The sequence below is a fragment of the Bactrocera neohumeralis genome, chromosome 6 (assembly GCF_024586455.1).
Source record: "Bactrocera neohumeralis isolate Rockhampton chromosome 6, APGP_CSIRO_Bneo_wtdbg2-racon-allhic-juicebox.fasta_v2, whole genome shotgun sequence".
Taxonomy (NCBI): domain Eukaryota; kingdom Metazoa; phylum Arthropoda; class Insecta; order Diptera; family Tephritidae; genus Bactrocera; species Bactrocera neohumeralis.
In genome coordinates this window covers 12,297,321-12,319,581 of record NC_065923.1, presented here as the reverse complement: position 1 = coordinate 12,319,581, position 22,261 = coordinate 12,297,321, and the positions used below count along the sequence as shown (strand labels likewise).

At 34.6% G+C, this 22,261-nt stretch overlaps 1 protein-coding gene across 1 annotated transcript in view; it reads right to left on the bottom strand.

The window, feature by feature from the left end:
* The window catches only part of LOC126761542 (neural/ectodermal development factor IMP-L2), a 37,327-nt gene extending 33,568 nt beyond the window's left edge, over positions 1-3,759 (bottom strand). Inside the window, exon 1 of the mRNA XM_050477839.1 lies at positions 3,464-3,759. Within this exon, the coding sequence (XP_050333796.1) occupies positions 3,464-3,469 (6 nt within the window). The 5' untranslated portion in view covers positions 3,470-3,759. The remainder of the gene's footprint in view (positions 1-3,463) is intronic.
* Between the last annotated feature and the right edge of the window lie 18,502 nt (positions 3,760-22,261).

Below are 22,261 nucleotides of genomic sequence, written 5' to 3'. Positions count from 1 at the left end.
CCTTCCAATTAAGTCAGTGCATATATTTTATTATTGAATGCAGCATGGCACTTTGGCCTATAATTGACATCGGCTAGATTTCAAGTGAACAATTTGGTTTGAGTAATTCAAAAGCCATATTAATCACACTCATCGAATTAGTAAATGTAGATGAATAACAATAATATTTGTTAATATTTCTATAGCCACATATCGTGTCTACATGTAACTTAATCTCGTGCGTCAATTACTCGTAGTTGGCGAATGTGTCGTCGCACCTCGCAAAGCGAACGCATGCGTGTGTGTGACAGTGCGGTCGCAGCTAATCGTTACACAGCCAGATAATCGTTTAATTTTTAGTTAATAAACAAATACGAACGGATTAAATGACTTGGCAAAAATAAATTCTTAAATAAAACGAAACGTCAGCTTTGAAGAAACCAATATTCAGTCTTTCAGCACATGAAAACAACAACATGGTTGTATATTAATATACATAAGTATGTAGTATAACCACATCACTTTGAAATTTAAAAGTTTTTGATTCCATTCTAAAATTTGGCGATTCTCGAATAGCTTCTATGTCTATTTTATGATAACAGTACTTTTTATTTATGAAAGTTGTTTGCTAGAATTGGGCGTTTCACAAGTTTGGTTGAATAAATCGCAATCAAGAATGTCAGCATAATTTGTGCTTAGTCATCATAAACGCTGATATTTTAATCTAAATTTGTGACTAAATATTTGACAGTCAGAACTGTAAGTTATGAATGAAAAATCTAAAATTGGACTTTGGACACAATTGGCCTCAGGAAACTAAAAACTGTCACAAATCTTTCATATTCAATATATTAAAAAATATGTATTCTATTTTTATTTATTTTTCAAATAGTTTTTTAAATTAATTACTTGGAAAAAATCGGAAAGCTGGATTTTAATTTTTTTTTTTTTTAATTTTTATTTCTTTTTACAGAATTTTCTATCCAAATGTTTTGAAGGTGTAAAAAAATAGAGTAATTTTATAATAAAAATTATAAACTAGAGCAGAAAAATTAATAACATAATTAATAGAGCGCCGTCTTTAAGCGCATTTTTCGCAGAACTGTGTTTTTTAAGTCAGTTGGCAATATTTCTAGAAAACTACTCAATCGATCTTCATGAAATTTTACACAAGTCTTTGAGATAAAATTCTTAAAGATTTTTAGATTACAACTATTTGAATAGAAAAATGTTGCGAAATTTTCACTGAAATATTAATTTTTTTGTAAAAATGTCTGCTAAAAATGCAATTTTCAGTGTTTTTCCTTTCGTCCAAGTTCTTAGTTAAAGTTTTGACTAAAACACGTTTTTTCCCCTATAGACGATCCTGGAAGAATTTATCCTGCCGACGCGGGCGCATCTTTTTTTCCGAGGGGTCACCGGAAATGACGTCGCAATGGCGAACATTTCAAAATTCCTTTATAAATAGTGTATGTTTGTAACAATAAGAAATTCTAATAAAATATTTCATTTTTTATATGAGAAAAAAATTGCTGAAAAAAGGCTGTGTTTTACCCGAGGAAACTCATTTAACTTTTGAATGTTCAATACACTTGAATTGTTAAATTAATTGCATTTAAAGCTAATTTTCCGAAATAAAAATTACCAATATTTTGTTGTAGCTTTTATAGTAACAAAGCCACCTTTAAGGTTTCCAATTATATTACCTAAGGTTTTCCTTTCAAAAGTTCTTGAGCGCTGCATTTTAGTAAACTATCACATCTAAATAAATAAAATATGGAATTCATGCTTTTTGAATGATTTTAATGCTGGGTACTTGTAGCTGAATTTTAACATTCTCTCTCACAACATTCCATTTACAGCAACATTAATAGCTGATGGTACAGAATTGAAGCATACTTTTAGGGCTTCAATGCTGACTGTTGATGCTCGACGATTGGGAAGCCAAACAATAAAAAATGCGAATAACTGTTGTTGATGTTAAAAAAATGATCAGCCTGAGGACAATGAAATGTTTATTTAATTAGAAATGCAAGTATATTACTTATATTTTTAGGTCTATGCTAACAAATTAGCATGTGAGAATGCGCATTTGTTGAAAAAATATGCTTAGAGAAAAGACTATGAAAGAATATTTTATTTTTAAAAGATCTTGTTACCGTCGGTAAACTTGTTAGTCAAGTTTTTAGTTTAAGCTTTGACTATGAAATCGTGAGTTTGTGTCTCGACTTGTAGGTATTGAATTTGTATTTGAAAAAACTTTTAAACAACTTGATTATGTTATTAAAAAAAAGAATCAGCAGTCGTTTAGGTTAAACTGCTAGGCCAATAAGCCACGCATAGACCAGTTTCGGTCCTTTGCGGTATAAGATGGAATCCAGTTGCTAGGTCCAAGAGAAGTCGTTATCTTTTAGGATGCCTGCGCTTGACGTAAGAATGATTACAAAATGAAATGAAAATATCTCGAGATTTTGTGTAAATATTTTAAACTACAAAAAATAGTATAATAATGGAATAAGCGAATTAAATGATGGAAATTTTCATTAGAATATTTTCATTGTTATTATTAAATTTGTATTGTTATAATTGTTAAGTTTAACAGATATTTTGGAGATGAACTCGTCATTTGTGTTCCCATTATTGTATTTTATGTTTTATATTAATAACATTTTTTTTAATTTACAAAGTAATTTCTGTTAAAAATATTCCGATATACATATGTACATATGTACATGCACTAAATTTATTTGTAGAAAAATCTGCTATAAATAGTTGTTCGAAAATGAAAAAATATTTTATCAATTTTTATTTTTTTACTTTGAATTTTAGAATTCATTATTTATAAAATTTCCAACACGGCACATAATTTTAGAAATTTGCAAATTTCTGTAATTAATTTTTTCCTTATTTTATCGTTTTTCTTATTCTTAAATCAAAAAATTATTTTCTTATTTTTATTTCTGATTTTGGTATTAAAAATCAAATCTTCAATTTTTTATCCAAATTTTGGAATTTATTAATTAGAAAATTTGAAACGCAGCACATAATTTTAGAAATTCCCAAATTTTCCATATTTTGTCCTTTTTTTTTAAATCAAAAAAATATTTTATCTATTTTTGTCACAATAATAATTGTATAATTCGAAAATTCGCCATACTCGCCAAATTGCTAAACAATTTTTATTGTTAAATTTAACGTATTTCAACATTAATTTACTTCCATATTCTTGAGAAGAGCATATTTAAGCTCTGAACTCCAACTTTTAAAGCAAAAAATTTAAAATAAAAAAATGGCGAAGAATATTTTTTAATATCTTCTTATCTATATTACCATACATACATTCCACTGATACAGTTTAAGCTCAAAAACGTGGGTAAACATTTAACTAAACTAAACTTTTTTTTGCAAGCCGAAAAAATGTAAACAATTTTGGTTTTTCGCAAAATCAAATCTACATAAACAACTCTTCTGTCTATAAACATACCTGCATTTTATATTCTGTCGTTATTTTTTTGTTGCGCTTGAATATGTTAATGCTCAAAACGTGTCAAGCGAATCCTTAGCGAGCGCTGCAATTGCCGAAAACTGCGTTGAATGTTTACTTCTGTGAGAATATGGCTTTATGGCCTGACTTTTACGATTGGTTTATAGTTATGTGCTCTTTTACATAAACACAACAACAGTTTGTTTATTTTTCAAAGTAATAACAATAGTACGTTCGCACAAAACTCGCACTTCACACTTCGCACAAATGTCGGCGATCCACAGCTTTCGCACTTCGTTTTATGCAAAACTCAAATATATACACATATACAAATATTTTTTAATCAACAGTTATTTTGTGTTTTGTGTGTTTGCCCACTGATTTAGCACATCCTTTGCGGTGAAATTCTTAAAATGAATTGCGAATCGTGCTCCGGCATTCCAGGCTTTTATATCGGAATCAACAAGTATCCCTCAATATCGCTACTGTTTTTTGAGCATTGAGCATGGAGCGCAGCGTGTGACGCAGCAGCAGCAGCGCAGCCTCCGCCGCTGCTGTCATCATTGCCATCGGCATCGCCATTGTGCTGCTGCTGCCGCTCCTGCGCCGGCTCCTATCGGCGCGGTGCAGTGAACGCTTCGCCTATCGCCCACATGTGCGTACGTGTGTTTGCAGTGGAGCTCAATTATGGCCGTCGCATTTGCTGGGATGGTTACCGCGCTGTTGTCAACGACAACGGCAACGAAGCCAACGCCGATTGCTCACCGCTGCGTGCCGCCAACGCAAACTTTCTTGCTGACTGCAACGTCGTTCTGGCATTGGGGTGTCGCTGTGTGCGTGTAGTGGTAACTGTGCGGGTATTTGTTATTATACATGTGTATGTATAGGTGCGTGTGTGCATGGGTGGGCCGACGACTTGCATGCCAGTTAGATTGTGAGTGCGTGCGCGTGTATGTGTGTTTGACTTTTCCGTTCTCATTTTTGGCAGTTATAGTGTATGTGCATATGCAAATATGATAATATTCGTATATGTGTGAATCGTTGGCGTGATCGGAGATATGAGCATTTTGAATTTCGCGCCTACCAAATATTCAAATAATGTGAAAATGCGTAGTTACGGTTTTCGATACGGTATTCTACAAAATTATACTTGTCATATTACCAAAATGAAGTCGTAATTGATATTTTAATGAAATTTAAATAAAGATTTTCAATCGAAAACCACCACTTGATTAGGAAAATCCTTGACGAACCTTTAACAAAGCCGTAAGAGGCAGATATCAGATTTTCGAAAACGTAAGAAAAGGCGGAATACGTGTTTAAAGTGATTAAGCCAATCTAGAGCTCTCAAAATGCCTACCGTTATGGTTCGACAATTTATTTTGGGATTAGAAAAAATTTTCGAATTTCTTTCTTTCAGGTCTTAAGAATAGAAAAAAATTATTTTTATTTTGATACAAAATGGCGACTACTGGACTTATTTTCGGATTTCAAGGGGTTCTGGAAACTTGTTTTATCTGAAAATCTAAAAAAAGGAATGAGACCAGAATTTATATTAGTTTTGTGTAAACTTACGAATATTTGTGTTTTATAAAGTTCAGTTTTCTACCGCAAATATTAGCAGCAAGTTGTGTATAGAGCAACATGCTATAAGGGGAAATTTTCTACGGATCATTCTGAACAACTTTTTCTAAGGGACTATGAATCTAAAACCGGTTTCGAGCCAGCGATTTTTAAAGCGAAGTTTAAATAATCCAAATAATCGGCTGTATGGGAGATATGTGATATATTTGTCAATTATCATCATTTAAAATTCACCTACTTATTAAATTTCATCCGGATATCTCTAAAAAAAAAAAAATTTTTATAATCCCTCAAAAACTTCGCCTTAAAAATCGCTGGCTCAAAACCGGTTTTAAACCCATAGTCTTTTTGGCAAAATTGTTCGGAATGATCCAAAGAACATTTCTCTCATATGCGATTTTTCCTTTTTTTTACTACCGGTAAATCGACCCGCCCTATTGGACAAGTAAAATTTTTCTGTTTCGCCATTCTTTCAATTGAATATTGATTTTATGACTCCAATATGTTTTTAAGGGGTTACTTGGGTTTACGGGTTTCAAAAAATCCGTGTTTTTTCTTATTAAATTCTACAACACTTCTAGAATATTGTCCTAAATTTTCAATTTGATCTGAGTAATAGTTTCGGAAATACAGCCTTGAGAACTGGTGCGCTCGAGGATAGCTAGGCTAATTGCGCCGTTTTAAACACGTTTCTCTCGAAACTGTGTTTTTGTAGTCGGTCGGCAAGGTTTCTCGAGAACTACGAAACCGATCATGAAATTTTACACAGGTCTTTGATATACAATTCTTAAAGACTTGGACGAAGGATTTTTTTTCAATTACAACTATTTGAATAGAAATATGTTGCAAACTTTTCACAAAAATTTCAAAATTTCTATGGTTATAGTGTATGTGTATAAATTCTATTAAAATATTAAATTTTTTACATGAGAAAAAAATTGTGGAAGGCTGTTATTTACACGATGAAACCCATTTAACCCCTTAAGTAAAAAACAATTGATTTTTTGAGAAGCCCTAGAATGGCCAAATTACTTACAACTTCTAAATATTTTAATATTTTTAAACTTTTTGTGCTACTTTTGTGGTATAAACATTAATTTCGATCACTTTATTTACAAAAATTTACAAAACTATAATATCCTACCATCCTACCACGTGGGAAACATACAAACATGTGTTGCACACGAGCCCAAAGAAAATATATTCAAATACATTCAATATTCTCTTGTCAAATAAGCAGTAGTAAGTGCAAATATTTAATGAATCTTAAACAGGAACAAATAATTTTCACATCACATATTCTTATGCACTAAGGCGCCGCCAGCGGTATATTTCAATGGAATCGATAAGCGGTAAATTTTTCCAGCGCAAATTGTATCACTGTGTCCAGCGGAAACAGATAATATTTAATCTCGTGAGAGAAAGCGTGTCAAATGAGACAGTTTATCAGAGTTTAGGATTATTTAGGATAAACGCTACAGAAAGAAACTGTGTCTCCAAAATAACTTACACAAGGATATCTGGCGATATTGACGAACAGCTAGGGGGCATTCTACTAAATCATTACTTAACTTAAAGTAGTCGTGATTTTCGTTTTCGGCTACATTTTTTAAATCAAGTTAATTTCTAGTTACTGCGCATTTAATTATAAGCAGTAAAATCAATATTTGACGAAACTTTGTACTTGATGTACTTGCTCTCAATACGATATACTACTTGTATATTAGAATTTCCTAGGGGGTTACTCCCTTACTTAAGCTCGTTTGTAAACTTACAGTTGGGTTATCACCAATTCAAACATGAAGTCAACACTAGTACACACACATACATACACGCTTCTGGCAGTAGGGCTAACTGCAGCCCTCAATAGCAATGAACTTTCATAACTACGACCATTGTGATCGCGGCCACCTACTTAATGAGAGTGCAACTTTCTTGAAAAATCTGCTTATTTGATAATTGACTACCACGTGTTTAATGCATGTGAATATTTGTGTGTTATATTTGATGTATGCCTTCAACGTTTGAAAGATCTGTCACCAAAAAATTATCAATGAAAGTGAGATGAAACTCTACCGAATTGGTAATAACCCGTTAAGAGTGGTTACGGGTCTCTTGAGCAATATACAAAGGGGGTTTTTTGTTGTTGCAATGGAGTACAATGTAGTTGCAAACATTTAAATTTATTATTGCCTAAACAATCTTAGGTAGAAGGGTATTAATATCGCCAAAAAACAAAATATGCACTGAAATATTTTAAAGCCTCATCAATCAAATCAATTGTTAAATTGACATTTTAATTGTAGATATGAAGCTACGTTTGTAAATTTGGGCTATTGTTCAGTTCACATGAATCGGACTAGCAGAAAATGCTCAGAAGAGCAATATCGAATTTTATAGTGAATTCGCTGATTGCCTGGATGCCTTATAAAAGATAAGCAGGTTGGATGTTTTCTACTTATTTAAAGAAAAAACACAGAAACTTCAAATTTAATGGGGAATGATTACTATTATTCGGAAGAACATTATTTGGTATTTATTCTTTATACGTCTCAGATGGTCCATCCGTTGAGTCCAATTTTCGATGACTCGTTCGAGCATTACTGGTAACTGGCGAATGACACACGTGATGTTTTGCGCCAAGGCTTTAATTAAAGCGGGATTGTTCGTATAGACTATAAAAGGTGGCCAATCAATGTGGTGTGGGAAGTGACGCCATCTTGTTGAAACTAAATGTCCCCGAGCTCACGAGCTTCAATTTCAGATATTAAATAGTCGTTTATCATAGCGCCATAACGGTCGTAATTGACGGCTACGTTCTTATCGGTATCATTTTTGAAGAAATATGGACCGATGATTCCACCAGCCCACAAACCAAATGAAATGACTCTTTTCTCTCTTTTTTTCCTAAATGCGACAATTTTGCTTGTCTAATACACTTTGAGTCAGATATGGGCCGCATCGTCGAACAAAATTTGGCTCGAAAGCGGATTGCTTCGGATCTTTTTGGAACTTCTCAATAGCATATAGAACGAAGCGATTTCACTTAGGAAGGTTAGGCGGCTTCAGTTCTTGCACAAGCTGTATTTGTACGCTTTCAATTTAAGATCTCGACGTAAAATACGTTAAGCCATTCCATAACTCAATCCGAGTTGCTGCGAACATCGTCGAATCGACTGTCCACAGTCTTCGTGCACACTCTCATCTACGGCTGCTATATTTTCTTCACTGAGTGCTGGACGTTGTCTATTCGGTCGAATATCATCCAATAATAAATTATGGGTCTCAAGTTGGATGATGTTGTTGGAAATATTACGCTCAGTAGGCCGATTATGTGTCCCATAAGTTGAGAGAAGCGTGTGAAACACATGATTTACAAAACCTGAATTTTCGAATAAAGTTGAACGATTTGTAAACCTTGATGAAATACCAAACAATACTGAGCAAAAATAACATGACAGCTTGACGCGAACCAAACGCTTAATATCGAACTGAAAGGAAACTATGCTAAGAAATAAATTAAAATTTTTCCAAATTTTCGTTTTTATTCAGGAAGCTGACTATCGGACTGCCCTCGTAAATATAGTATATATAAAAAATCGATCAAATATATCCTCATTGAGACAGAATTTTTGGAGAAGTTAGAAAATAAGCTAGAGATTCACCTGCTTTACCAACTTTTCTACTAACTATCAAGAAAAATATTGTTAAAATGCAAAAATATCACATCCAGACTTCTAAGAGATACATATGTATGTAGGATGTTTGCCTTCCTTCCAAGTCAAATTAATTGCTGCATATTTATATAAAAAATTTAACGTGCCTTTCACTGACGTCATATCAAAGCAATCAAAACTTTGATTTCATTCATAAACCCACAAATTCACATACGTACATATATACAAAGTGCGTACAAAAAAATATTTATAAGTTCATACAAATGACGAATAAATTGAGTCATCACCGAGGTTCGTCACATAAATGGTCCACTGCTGAAATATTGATCATCCTTTCCTTTCAATTGTAGACACGTCACAACAACACAAAAAATAAAAGTTAATTAAAACCAATCTATTCGGAAACAAACGTATGTATGTATTTTGTACGTACATACATTCATACATATGTGTATCCACCAAATGATGAGTCCGTTTTTAAATTACGATTTATTTAGTATAAGCAAAAACAGTTGCAAGGCTTCCCGAAGGATACACATAATCAATCATTTCTGATAGTTTTTCACGATATTTTCATGTCAACGCAGTTATTATGGTTTAAATAAATAGTGTTTTATAAAAATAGATCGTCAAATGAGGCTTAAACCAAAAATAGGGTACAAAACACAAAAAGAAAAAACAATTTCCTACTTTTAAATATAAATTGTATAGACAACTGATTCCTTACAACCAAAAATCAGTTTTAGTACTCAAAGTGGACGCTGTGAAAAAATAGTAAGTACTATTAATCAACTCTAACATCATACGAAATTTTTTCATGGCTTAATAAAACCTTTTGTTTTATGTTCATGTGAACCTTAATCTCCCTATATACGAGTATGTATATCAATGAATGTAAATTTGGCAGCTACTAGTTCACGACACGAAAACTTTTTTACTATGGAATAAAAAATAAACTCCGAGTTTACTTCAACTTTTGTGTTTGTACGACTAGGGAATCGATCAAAATGTTGAAGAACTGTTTTGAGGACTCTTCTTTATCATGAACACAAGTATTTGAGTAGTGCAAAGTATTCTGTGAAGGTCGTGAACTCATCGAAAACTTGTCTCATGCGAGACGTCCATACACCCCTATTAATGATGACAATAACATTGCAAAATTTAAAGAAGCAGGACTTGAGAGTCATCGTGTTGGCATCAGAATGGGAGCAGAGGATTTCAACATCTCCTTTGGATCAACTCAACACATTTGGTTAATGTTTTGGGTATGAAGTGTATCAATACCTAAAGATCAGCATCTTTTGCAAAAGATGAGGTCGAGTAGAGGTCGAAAAATAGATGCTTGACAACCTGGCCGAGAACCCTACGTTCGTCAAACGCATCATTACTGGCGACGAGACGTCGGTTTATGAATATAACGCCGAAACTATCCAACAATCTAGCGAATTGCGCTCCAAATATGAGCCGAAACCGATGACACCAAAACTCGTTGAATGCACTGAGGGCCAGCCGAGGTTTATAACATTTATGGAAAATTGATTAAGGCATTGGCGTGCTTGTATTGGACCAATTTTTGAAGGCGATTGTAAAGATTTGTATTAAAATACCTGAAAACGTAGTTTCATGTAAATATGATCAGAAAAAAATAAAACTCTTAGTAGTTTCATTGATAAACTTAATAGAGCTTTTGCGCAAAAAACTTGTGTCTCGAGGTGGCAAAGCTCGCACATTTCTTTTACCATACTGAAACCAAATATTTTGTATCTTTGTATTTCTTCTAGTTCCTTTAATATACTTGTAATAACATTTTAATATTGAATGAATGAACATAGTCCATCTGGATTATTTTGTTTAGCTAATATTACATATCGAAGCTTATTAATCAATAAGGGGTTATTAAATTTTATGCCTTCAATAACTTTGTGATGATTTTTATTAAGACCTTGTAATATAGATGCTCCGCCTTCTTTAAATTTATTGGGGGAAATTTCTTTATTAAATAGAATTGTGAGTTGATCATATTTGTATACAAACTATTTTCAAACAGAAATTCTCACAAAGCCTAAATAGGCTTTCTTACAAGATCGTTGTTTAATTCAGAATTGACTTCTGTAACCTTTTCAAAGCAAATATCTTTAATCTACCTCATATAACATTTATTGATTTTTCAAAAATTCTCAGCGAAGCAAATTATTTTTTATTATAATATTTAAGTAGTACTGCTTAAATCCGTGGGCAAAAAATATTAAAACTTTTTAATATGAATTTCGCGCGAAAATCCAACCGTCGAAAAATATTTTTTCTAAGTTGGTATGACTCTCAGTGACATCTGTGCCAAATGTCACATCAAAATAAACATTAGTGTTTAGAAACGATTGTTTTTCTGAAGTACATAAAGTGCATTCGGCAATTTTTACGATGAGTGAAATTATTCGAAAAAGAAGTTCCATTAAAGTTTGAGTGCAGAATCAAATTTTTGGTGCCGAATCGCTCAGAATGTTGAAAAAAGCCTTCAGTGATAATTGTTTGTCGCGAGGAAGTCTTTCTGATTGGTAACAATTATTCAAAGAGGGTCGCGCTGACGATGAACAACGTCCAGGACCGCCATCAACATCAACTGATGATAAACACGTCAATAAAGTTAAGGAATTGGTGCCTGAGAATAGACGATTAATATTCAGAGATCTTACTGGCATCGTTGGAATATCGGAGGGATCAGTGAAAACCATTTTGAAAGATCATTTGGGCCTAAGAAGAGTGAAAGCACGATTGGTTCCAAAAACACTAAACTTTTTCGAAAACCGTCTGTGAAACAATACTTTCCGACTTCCAGGATGTCATGAAACGTATTATTACGAGAGATGGGTATTGAACCTACGCTCTATGCTTACGACCAGGAAATAGATATATTTTCAAGGTGAGCCGATGCCGAAACATCCACGTCAAAGCAGGTCAAAAATCAAAGTTATGTTGACAGTTTTCTTCGATTATCGAGGTATGGTGCACTCCAAATTCCTTCCGACCGAACTGTCAATCAAAAATATTATTTGAGTGTTATGCGTCGTTTGCGTCAAGCTATTCGTAAAAAGAGACCGGAATTATGGGCCAACAACTCTTGATTCTTGAACCACGATAATTCACAGTTGCATACTGCATTGATTGTTCGTGAGTTTTTCGCTAAATATTCACCCAATGACTGATTTAGCTCTGTACGACTTTTGGATATTCAGAAAATTCAAACGACCCCTCCGTGGAAACCGATTTGAGTCAATTGAAGCCATTAAACTTGAATCGCTGCACACATTGAAGGCTCCGGAAATTGACTTTAACAACTGTTTCGAGGATTGGTAAAAAGCTTAGGACAAGTGTATCGGTGCCACGTGAGATTACTTTGAGGGGGAGGACATAAGTTTTTAAGAATAAATTGAGAATTTTAAAATTATAAACAAAGTCTTACTATTTTTTGCTCATAGTAGTATATTACAAAAAAAAAAATTTGCACATTGCCACTCATCTAACAGGACGAAAATACATACGTACATGGGACACTATACATACATTATATGTGTTTGAACAAATGAGTACATAAATATATACGTGTATGTATATGATTCAAGTCAATTTGTTCATAGGGCTTCATGTCATTTCGCCACAGCATGTCATCAATTGGTTGAAAAGCTACTCATTAGACGGCTAGCTAGTCAGCTCTTCTGGCGACAATCAACACAATAAACAACAACAGTTAGTTAACTGTTTTTTTTTTAGATTAGCCAATTTAACAGTAGCATTGCAGTCAATCAGCAACGCTTGGTGATAACGTCACTCAATCAAACGGGTTATTGAGGACATAGATAATCCTTAAATTGACATCTCAATTGCTCATGTGGCGACCGAAATTGGTGTATCAGCGCGTTTAATGGCATCAAATTATGTGCGGCAAATTAGCGCATTTGACGTTTCATAAATATGAAATAATAGTAATAAAAATACCATAGACTATTATTATTTACATAACACATTTAATAATATCAATGACTCATTAACTGTGTTTTGAAAGCACAGTTGGTGCGGAAATAGGATGTCAATGCGTCAAGTATTGCAACTGTGGACCGTAGGTGGCTTCTTAAACTCTTTGGCAAAGTCGTTTAATCTATCGTACAAAAAGTTTTTGATCTAAATAAGTAAAAAAAAAGTTATACAGTTACGTAGCAAAATTCATGAAGGCCATTCCAGTCGGGACTGGGACAGTGTACTGAAAATTATAATAAGAGTTGGCATGCTTGCATTGGCACAGGAACCTATTTTCGGGGACTATAATAAAGATTTGTATTAAAATAAAGGAAAATCTATTTTTTTATCAGTCTGGTCATATTTGATCAGATGGTATGTAACGGGTGATCCAGGTAGTAATTTTTTCAATAGCCTCTGTTTGACAGATCACGCATGAGGCATGTTTTTTTTTTGTTCAGTATTGTTTAGAATTCCATCATGGAAAGTCTTACAACTTAAGGGGTCAGTAGCGTAATCTGGGCTGTTTTTTTATATTTTTTTCATAGAAATTTGTATTCTACAATAGAACTTTTTTCAAATATCATGAGATATATCGTGGAGTGTATAAACAAATTTTTTCGGAATTTTTTAAAGACATCTGTCGTAGAAATGGCTAGGTGAATGAGATGCGTTTTTTCACTGATGGACACGATTTCTCATTTTTGGATCATCTGGAACCCCAAAACCCAATTTATTCTTAAAAAGTACGTGAATGGTTATCGTTCCTACTAAAATCATGAAAAAATGTTGATAAAAAAAAGTAATTAACGTTTTTTTTTTTAATTTTTCTCCAAGTTTTTTTTACATATATTTTGTCGAAGAAGATCCGACATTTTTGAACCAAAATTTGTTCAGCTTTGAGACCCATTTCTGGCTCACTGCGCATGTAAACAACAGAACCTGAAGAGATTCAAGAGCTGCCATTTCATCCAGAAAAACACAACGGTATGGTCGTAACCGCCAGTTACCAGTCGAAATGCTTGAACGAGTCATTGAAAATTGGACTCAACGGATGGATCATCAGAGACGTAGTCGCGGCCAAGAGATAATCTTCAAATAATAAATTGTAAGGGATGTTCCCATTAAATTTGAAGTTTCTGTGTTTTTTTTTTAAGTAGGAAAGCTCGAAACGTCTCATCTTTTAACTACAGAACGCACAGGTATATTTCGAAAAGGTTACCACTCTAGTTAATGACGAGTTCAGGTGAGTAAAATGAAAAATAAACATGTTAGTAACAGCACACCAATCATTTCATGGCTGTTTGCGCCAATTTGATATACCAAGTGTTGCCAGGCCCTTCTCCATCTTATCTCTCCAACGGTGTGGAAATCTTCCGCTTCCACCAGCGGGAACCGAATCGAAAACATTCAAAGCTAGTGTGTAATGGGCTTCTGGGTAAGCAACAATTGTAGGACTATACCCAGTTCCTACTCTTGCGTCCAGTTAAAAAAGTCACATTAACACCAATATCTTCTTGACAAAATTGAGTAATTTTAAAGTTTCTTACAAAGTGGGATCATTTACTAATTTCTGAGAGATGTGAAATAGTTATGATGGAGGTATGATAACCATTTCTTGAGGTTTGACAATTATTATTTTTCCAATATTTTATCCAACTTTCTATACGGTTACCTTTTTGATGAAAGGATCCTTGTTAAAACATACCAGAGATCATTTTAAAGAAATAAAGCTAACTCTAGGTTGGCTTTTCGAAGAAAATAATAATGATATACTTGTATAATATAATTAATATATATAAGTAAATAAAGTTGCTTAGTAATCACATAAGTTCTAACGCATTTTTAACAAAAAAAGTTTCTTTGTTCACTAAAAAAAAATACTATAGCACTTTTCGACTACTACATACATATATAGAAATATACAAATTTTTTTCCATACATACATACTTTCCCACTCAACTAATGACGTCAGCTTTCATTTCTATTCAATCTTCTAAACTTATTCACACATACATACAAATAAGTTTTGCATTTTTGTTATTCATATATCCTTGACGGGGGTTCATAACCCGCTGATTTGTCATTGCACCCGCTCGATTGCATTAGAATATCAAAACGGTGTATGCTAATACATACATATGTACTTATGTATATGTACGTACAAATATATGTACTCTTAAAGTTGTTGAGGGTAACAATTATACGTCGAAAGGTGTTTAGAACATTATGCAGAAATTAATACTGAGATTTGAAATTATTGTAGATTAATCTATAAAGGGGAGAAAGGGGAGAAAGGGTAGATATGGTAAATGGGTGTAATTGAAACATTGCAGCGCGCAAGCTAAAAAAATATCAAATTGGTGCAGGTGGCTGCAGTGATGAAAACCATATTGCTGCACCCGGCCTATAATATGTTTAAGGTACATACATATATTAGTCTTAAACACCTTTATGACGGACATTCCTTTATTGTCAAAGTGATACCCCTTGACCCCAATACACTTGTGCCCATGTTTTTTCCGATCCTCGAAACAGGTGTTAAACACCTTCTATGCGCATAACGATTCATTTGACAAAAAACTCACGAACAATCTGTACAGTATTCGTCGATACATTATCGTGGTGTAAAAACCAAAGGTTGTCAGCCAATAATTCCGGCCTTTTTTACGAATAGCCTCGCGCAAACGACGCATAACACCCAAATAGAATTCCTTGTTGACAATGTGACCGGTTGGAAGAAATTTGGAGTTCGCCACACCTCGATAAGCGAAGAAAACTGTTAACATAACCTTGATTTTGACCTGATTTGGCGTGGTTCACCTTTGACACGGTATTCTGGGTCGAAAGCAAAGATCCAAAACTCATCGCCAATAATAATACGTTTCATGACATCCTAGTAGTCGGAAAGCTTTGTTTCAAAGCCGTTAACGCGACGCTGTTTTTCGAAAAAATTTAGTGATTTGGGAACCAATTGTGCTTTCACTTTTCATAGACCCAAATGGTTTTCACTGTTCCTTCTTCTCCCCCCTCTTTGAATAGTTTGTACCAATCAAAAAACACTTGCTCGCAATAAACAATTACCATCAAAGGCCTTTTCCGACATTCTGAACATTTCGGCGCCAGAAATTTGATTCCGCACACAAAATTTCATGGAACTTCTTTGTGAAATAATTTCATTCATCGTAAAAATCGCCAAATGCACCGTATGTACTTCAGTAGGCAAGTGTATACTAAACACTTATAATTATTTTGATGCGACATTGGGCACAGATGTCACTGACAGCCATATATGTAGTTTTCCCGTAGTTCCTAGGTGGAACATAGGGCCTCAATAAACAAATTATAATTAATTTTATTTAAAGCTATGAATTTAATTTCTCTCCAAGAATAACCACTTCTCTGTGCTTCTTCGTCGATTTCTCGTCTCCAGGTGTTGGCTGGTCTCCCGTGTTTTCAGCTTCCTTGCGGATTCCAATCTAGCGCTGTTCTGCTAATGTCATCGTGAGGCTTTCGCAGAGTGTGGCCGATCCGACGTCGAATTTCGATATGGATCGGTAGCTGTTTGGTTACGGTCCAGAGGTTAGCATTGCTAATAACGTTAAGCCCGCATAATTTTTCGAAGACATCGATTAAGAAAGGATTGCAACGATTGTAAAACATTCGCTGCCATATAATACAACGAATTTCACGCTAGAATCGAATATTTTTAGCTTCGTACGTATGGATATATGTGTTGATCTCCAGACTTTATCCAACATTCCGAAGGCAGCGCGACCTTTGGATATACGATTACTTATATCGGCTGCTGATCCACCATTTTTTTAGTTATAATGCTACCTAAATAGCAAAACTTGCCGACTTCTTCACATGTTCCAGCGATCTGTAGGTTTCGCTTTTCGGTTGTGTTGATGCACATGAATTTTGTCTTCGCTATATTAATTTTAAGTCCAGTTTGTGCGGCGAGATCACTAACAGCTTCAAGTTTCGAGGAGATGTGCAAATATTTATGGGACAACAGGCAGATATCATCCGCATAGTCCAAATCTTCAAGGCAACCGCTTAAACCCCAAGATATTCCTCTGTTAGTCGCACACGCTTGACGCATCACCAAATCCAATACCAAATTGAATAAAAGGGGAGCTAGCACGCACCTCTGCCTGACACCAGTCCTGACTTGGATGCCGCTACTTAAAATATTTCCACGCCTTACTCGACAACTAGCTCCTGAGGTTAATTAATTTTTCCGGAACTCCTTTGCATACTAGGGCTCTCCAAATCGCATCATGTTTGAGAGGGTCCTAAGCTTTCTCAAAATCGATAAAGCAAAGGTAGAGAGGAATTCGCCACTCTATCGTCTGCTCTACAATCACTCGTAAGGTGTTGATGTTATCGACACATGAGCAATGGGATCTGAGACCTGCTTGTTCTTTACGTAGCCCATGCATCAGGGAATCAGATAACCTTTTGTGAATTATGTGCGTTATCATTTTATTCACCATACTTAGTAGTGTTATTTCTCTCCAATTTTTACATTCCGATAAATTTCCCTTCTTCGGAAGAAGAGTAATAACATCTTCTTTCAGCTCGTCTGGTATATTTTCCGAGGCCCAAATATCTTTGAGTAGAGGAAACAGTATCCGCGCAGTCGTCTGAGGATCAGATTTTAGGAGTTCTGGGTTGATGTTATCCGGCCCAGGAGTTTTGTTGTTCTTTAATGCTCTGATATTATCTCCGTCTCCGAGGTATGAATGTCACGTATTGGCATACATAAGACGTTGGCAACCGCATGACTGAATAGCCTCCGACGAAGTTGGTGAGAGCAATTTTTCATAATAATGATAGCCATACCAGCCTAGAAAAAAATATTTCGACGAACAGGTTTTGGCGCGAATTAAGTTTAAAATTCTTACTATTTTTATCCCACAGTATTAAGCTTTATATGTATATACATACGTATGTATTAGAATCCGGTCGACCGTAGAGGATCTCGTGAAATGAATCGATTCCTTTACTGTCACTCTCAGAGTAAATTATTAAAGTTGGGCAATTTTATAAGGCTCTAGACAGGTGTGACTTTTGGATTTTTCGGGACTAAAAGTTATTTTGATCCTTTTATAAAAATTTTATTTCAAAACTCTGAGCAATTCGAAAAAAATGTAAATATAGAATAGAGTTATAGTGAATTTTGGCATAATCCAGAGGTAGTAAAAGTAAATATATGTATGTATTTATGTAGATATGTAGAAATAAAAATGTATATTTGCAAAGGCTTCTCGAATTGTGCTTTGGTTTTTTGAATTAAATCTTCATGTATACAAAAACATATCTACGTATGTATGTATATGTAGTTTGATGTGCGACCGGCTTTTCGTGCAATCACATGGCCAATCCATCCAATCACCCAGCCATGGCGTTAATATTAACATTTTTATATCGTTGAATGCCAATTTAATTCATCATCACATGCATTTAGCATTTCTCCGACATAAACTCGTATTCGCCGATAATTCAATTCAATTGCAATCTGGTGATCGATGTGCAACTGTGATTACAATTTCAAATTTGCGCTCCAGCATTTAGCATTTCGACATCTTTTTTTACTAGTTTTGTCCAGTTTTCGAAATCCTTTCGCTTAGCAACCAACCATTTCTTATGCAAATCACATTGTACAGACAGTTCTGGGCATTTGTCATACATTTCGTAAAGAAAGTACATATGTACACTTTCCACATATACGACGCAAAGATAGGAGTAACCATATACATATGTATCTGTCAAATATATATGTTTGTGTATTTGTAGAATGAATGTGTGTCGTTGCATTTTGTAGTTGAGCAATTGAGCTAATGAATTTTTTTAAACATCCGTTTAACTATCAAAGCCGAAGACGATCAGCTTCTTACTTGTATATAGGACAAAGATGTTGTATAACAGTAGTTAAGTGACATTCTAAGTTAGCTTATGGTATAATCAATTGAAGAATTTCAAATTTGTTGAACCATATTCGTACCAAGAAACATAAAACTTGGTTAGCTGAAGATGAGTCATTATGTACTCGTACAATAAGGGTTTGTGTGATCAGTTTCAAATCAAGTTACTATCGGACTATTAAAATATATGCAATTCTGACAAAAAATCACAAGGAGCCAAATCTGGTGAAACGGTGGTTCATCGATGGTATTCATTACGTTTTTGGCTTTAAATTTGGTAACAATCATGGCAAGAGATCACGGGATGGTGGATTATCATCGTGTAAAATCCATGAATTGTTCTTCAACAGTTCCGGCCGTTTTCGACGGATGTTCTCACCCTAACGACTCAATGCGGCGAAATATAACTCCTTATTTACCGTCTGTCCCTCCGAAAAAAATTCATGATGCACCAAGGCACGAATATCGACAAAAGCAATGAACATCACCTTCAATTTTGAGCGTTTTTTGGGGTTTCGGCTGGTTTTTTTCCCTCCATTCCAATGATTGTTGACTTGTGTGCATGTCAAACTCATAAGCCCATGTATCATCGGCAGTTATAATGCTCTCCATGATTGTGGTATCGGAATTCGCACGACCAAGCAAAGAAACCAAAGAAACCTGTTGGCAATAATCGTTTTGAAGAAAATTCAGCTTTATCGGAACAAGACGAGTAAGAACGCGTTTAATACCCAAAAAATCCACCAAAATCATTTGATGGACTCGCGTGAGGTGTCGAACTCTCTTTTTATCTCTCTAACACAACTAACACATGCCTGATGTTTTTCATGAACCGTATCCTTTACTTATTTAATATTTTCACCAGTTGGAAATGTCAAAGGTCGTCCAGAACGAGGCATGGCTTCGGCGATCTCTCGGCCATCTTTGAAAGCTTTGTACCACTCATAGGCCTGTGTTTTTGATAAAACTGAATCACCGTAAGTCTTTTTCAACATTCACACACGAAATTTAATTAGAAATACAAAATTTTAGACAAATTCTTTGTGCGTTATTTTTATCCATTGTTAAAATCGCAACGCACTGCTGAGGTGTACCGGCTTAAGCAGCTTCTGTAAACCAATTGGTTGAGAAACCGCGCTCATATTTGTTAAAGTATTTAAGAACAGCCCACCAACTTAGTAAAGTACATCTTTTTAAAATATCATTTACCCAGAGAATTTAAATTACAATTACCGGATACTTTTTTGTCACAATATATATCAGGGAACGAGTTTGATTAGTCGTAAAGCTAGTTCCTCAACAAACTAATTCAATGCCTTATTGATAGCAAATAATTGCAACAGAAAATCATACGAGGTATGCTCAAAAAGTATAGCGTATTTTATAGTTCTTAAGAAAGTGTTTATTTATTCGTGAATATCTATTTTGTTCCCTTTAAAGTAATCACCCCCAGATACATGGCACTTCTGCCAGCGTTTTTTCAAATCCTCAAAGCAATTAAAAATTAGTTTTTTGTAATCTTGTTCAGCTCTTCTCTCGATGCAGTTTTAGTAGCGCCGCCGTCATTTCATGGGTCTCTTCAGTTTTGGGAACAAGACACCATAAATGTGTTGTTTTTGGCCAAATATTTCATCTATTGTCGTCATTGTTTTGAACAACCGCTGTAAATTTTGTATAGCTATTTGGCTCGTTAGGTAGTAACAGCATCTCGTGGGCATCAAAAAATGGTTTTCGGCCTTTTGGGAATTTATCAAAACCATTCACAAATGGTTGCCTAACAAAGCTCTTAAGCCACTTTATCGCAGCAGCATTCTTTTTGTCCAAAACAGTAACATATTTCAATTACAAGTTAAAACGTTGAAGAAATAGACAAAGTAGTATTTAAAAATGGTCGAATGGTCATTAGAAATAAATAGACTCATAACACAGAAATGTAATCCTAAAAACATATACAGTTAGCAGAAGTTAAGACATGAACAAGTCTTTTTGTCAAAAAATTCGTTTGAGGCGTGGAAGACGCATTTGCATAAATGTATAATATCTGAAATCTGAATTATTTGAAAAATTTAATAAAGAAAATTAAAAATATATTTTTTATGAAAATGACATAAGAAAAACAGGAGAAGGTTGTGTTCGAACAACAACACCATGCCACACACATCGATCGTGGCTCGCTATAAGGTCCGACAGTTGGAAAGTTGTTATGCATCCACCTTATGGTCTGGGCCTGGCATCAAGTGATTAATACCGGTATCCGGCTATGACGAATGAATGCTGGTGCCTCGGTAAATGAGATGTTTTTAATTGATTGTTGCGTTGTGTGGAAGTGATGCCGTCTTGTTGAAGAAAGAAATATGATCCGATGATTCTCTTCGTCCCAAATGCGGCAATTTTGCTTGTATACATACTCGTCGGATATTCTTGGAACTTTTCAAGAGCCCAAGCTATATTTTGTATGCTTTAAATTTAAGATCTCGACATAAAATGCGCCAAGGTGTTCCATACGTTAGTCCGAGTTGCTGCGAACAACGCTGAATCGACTCTCCACGGTCTTCACGCACACTCTTAGCTACGGCTGCTATATATTCTGCATTGCGTGCTGGACGTGGTCTATTCGATCGAATATTAGCGAATAATGAATGCTGGTGCTCAAAATAGCTAATGGTGCTGGAAATAGTACGCTCCCTAGGTCGATTACGTTAACCATAAGTTGAGGGGAGTGCGCGAAGCACATTCTTTACAGAACATAAAATTTCGTAATATAGTTAAACGATTTGTGAACATTGTTCAGGGGTAAGTCTTTCCATGATGAAATGCCAAACAATACTGAATAAAAATAACATGACAATTTGACAGCACTCACGAGTGATCGTCAAAAAGGTCTCTCTCTCTCTGAAAATAGTGCTTCTACTTGGATCACCCGTTACAATTCTGTAACTGTTTTAAGGCGAGACATAATGTATACGACTAAATGGGATGAATAAATTCATTTTTTAGTGGACAAATTTATGTCAGAAACCACTGTGGCGCCGGCGACAAATATTGTCGAAAGAAAAATACACAAAGAGTGGAGCATAAAATTATTGATAGCAGTAAAGCTTTACTCGCTTACACATATTACATATGTATGAGAAATTGAAATTGATTATACTCTGTAGTTGCCAAAACTACAACAAATAGTAGAAAGAGAAAGCAAAGCAAAATACAATAATTTAACAATCAACAAGCCATTCGTTTTGAATATGCATTTGTGAGAAACACAATATTATATGTATGGTATATGCGTAAACAGCAGAATAGGCTTTGATAAGAAATTTGTTCTCAAATCATTAACTGCCAGAAAGATTAATTGGTAATTAGTTTTCAGTTCCTACTAACGGTTTAATACTTCAGTGAGAGAGAGAGAGAGAGAGAGAGATTGTAACAAAAATGGTTCAAAACAAAAAAGCTGCTAAACGTATCTAGTCAAGTGTTAAGTAGCTTTCTCTCAACTTGCGGTGTCGCTAATGAAACGTTTAACTCAAAGCACGAGGTATTCGAATTATAGGTGCATAAGTCAAGTTGAGGTTCCATAACTTGATTTCTATAACTCGAAG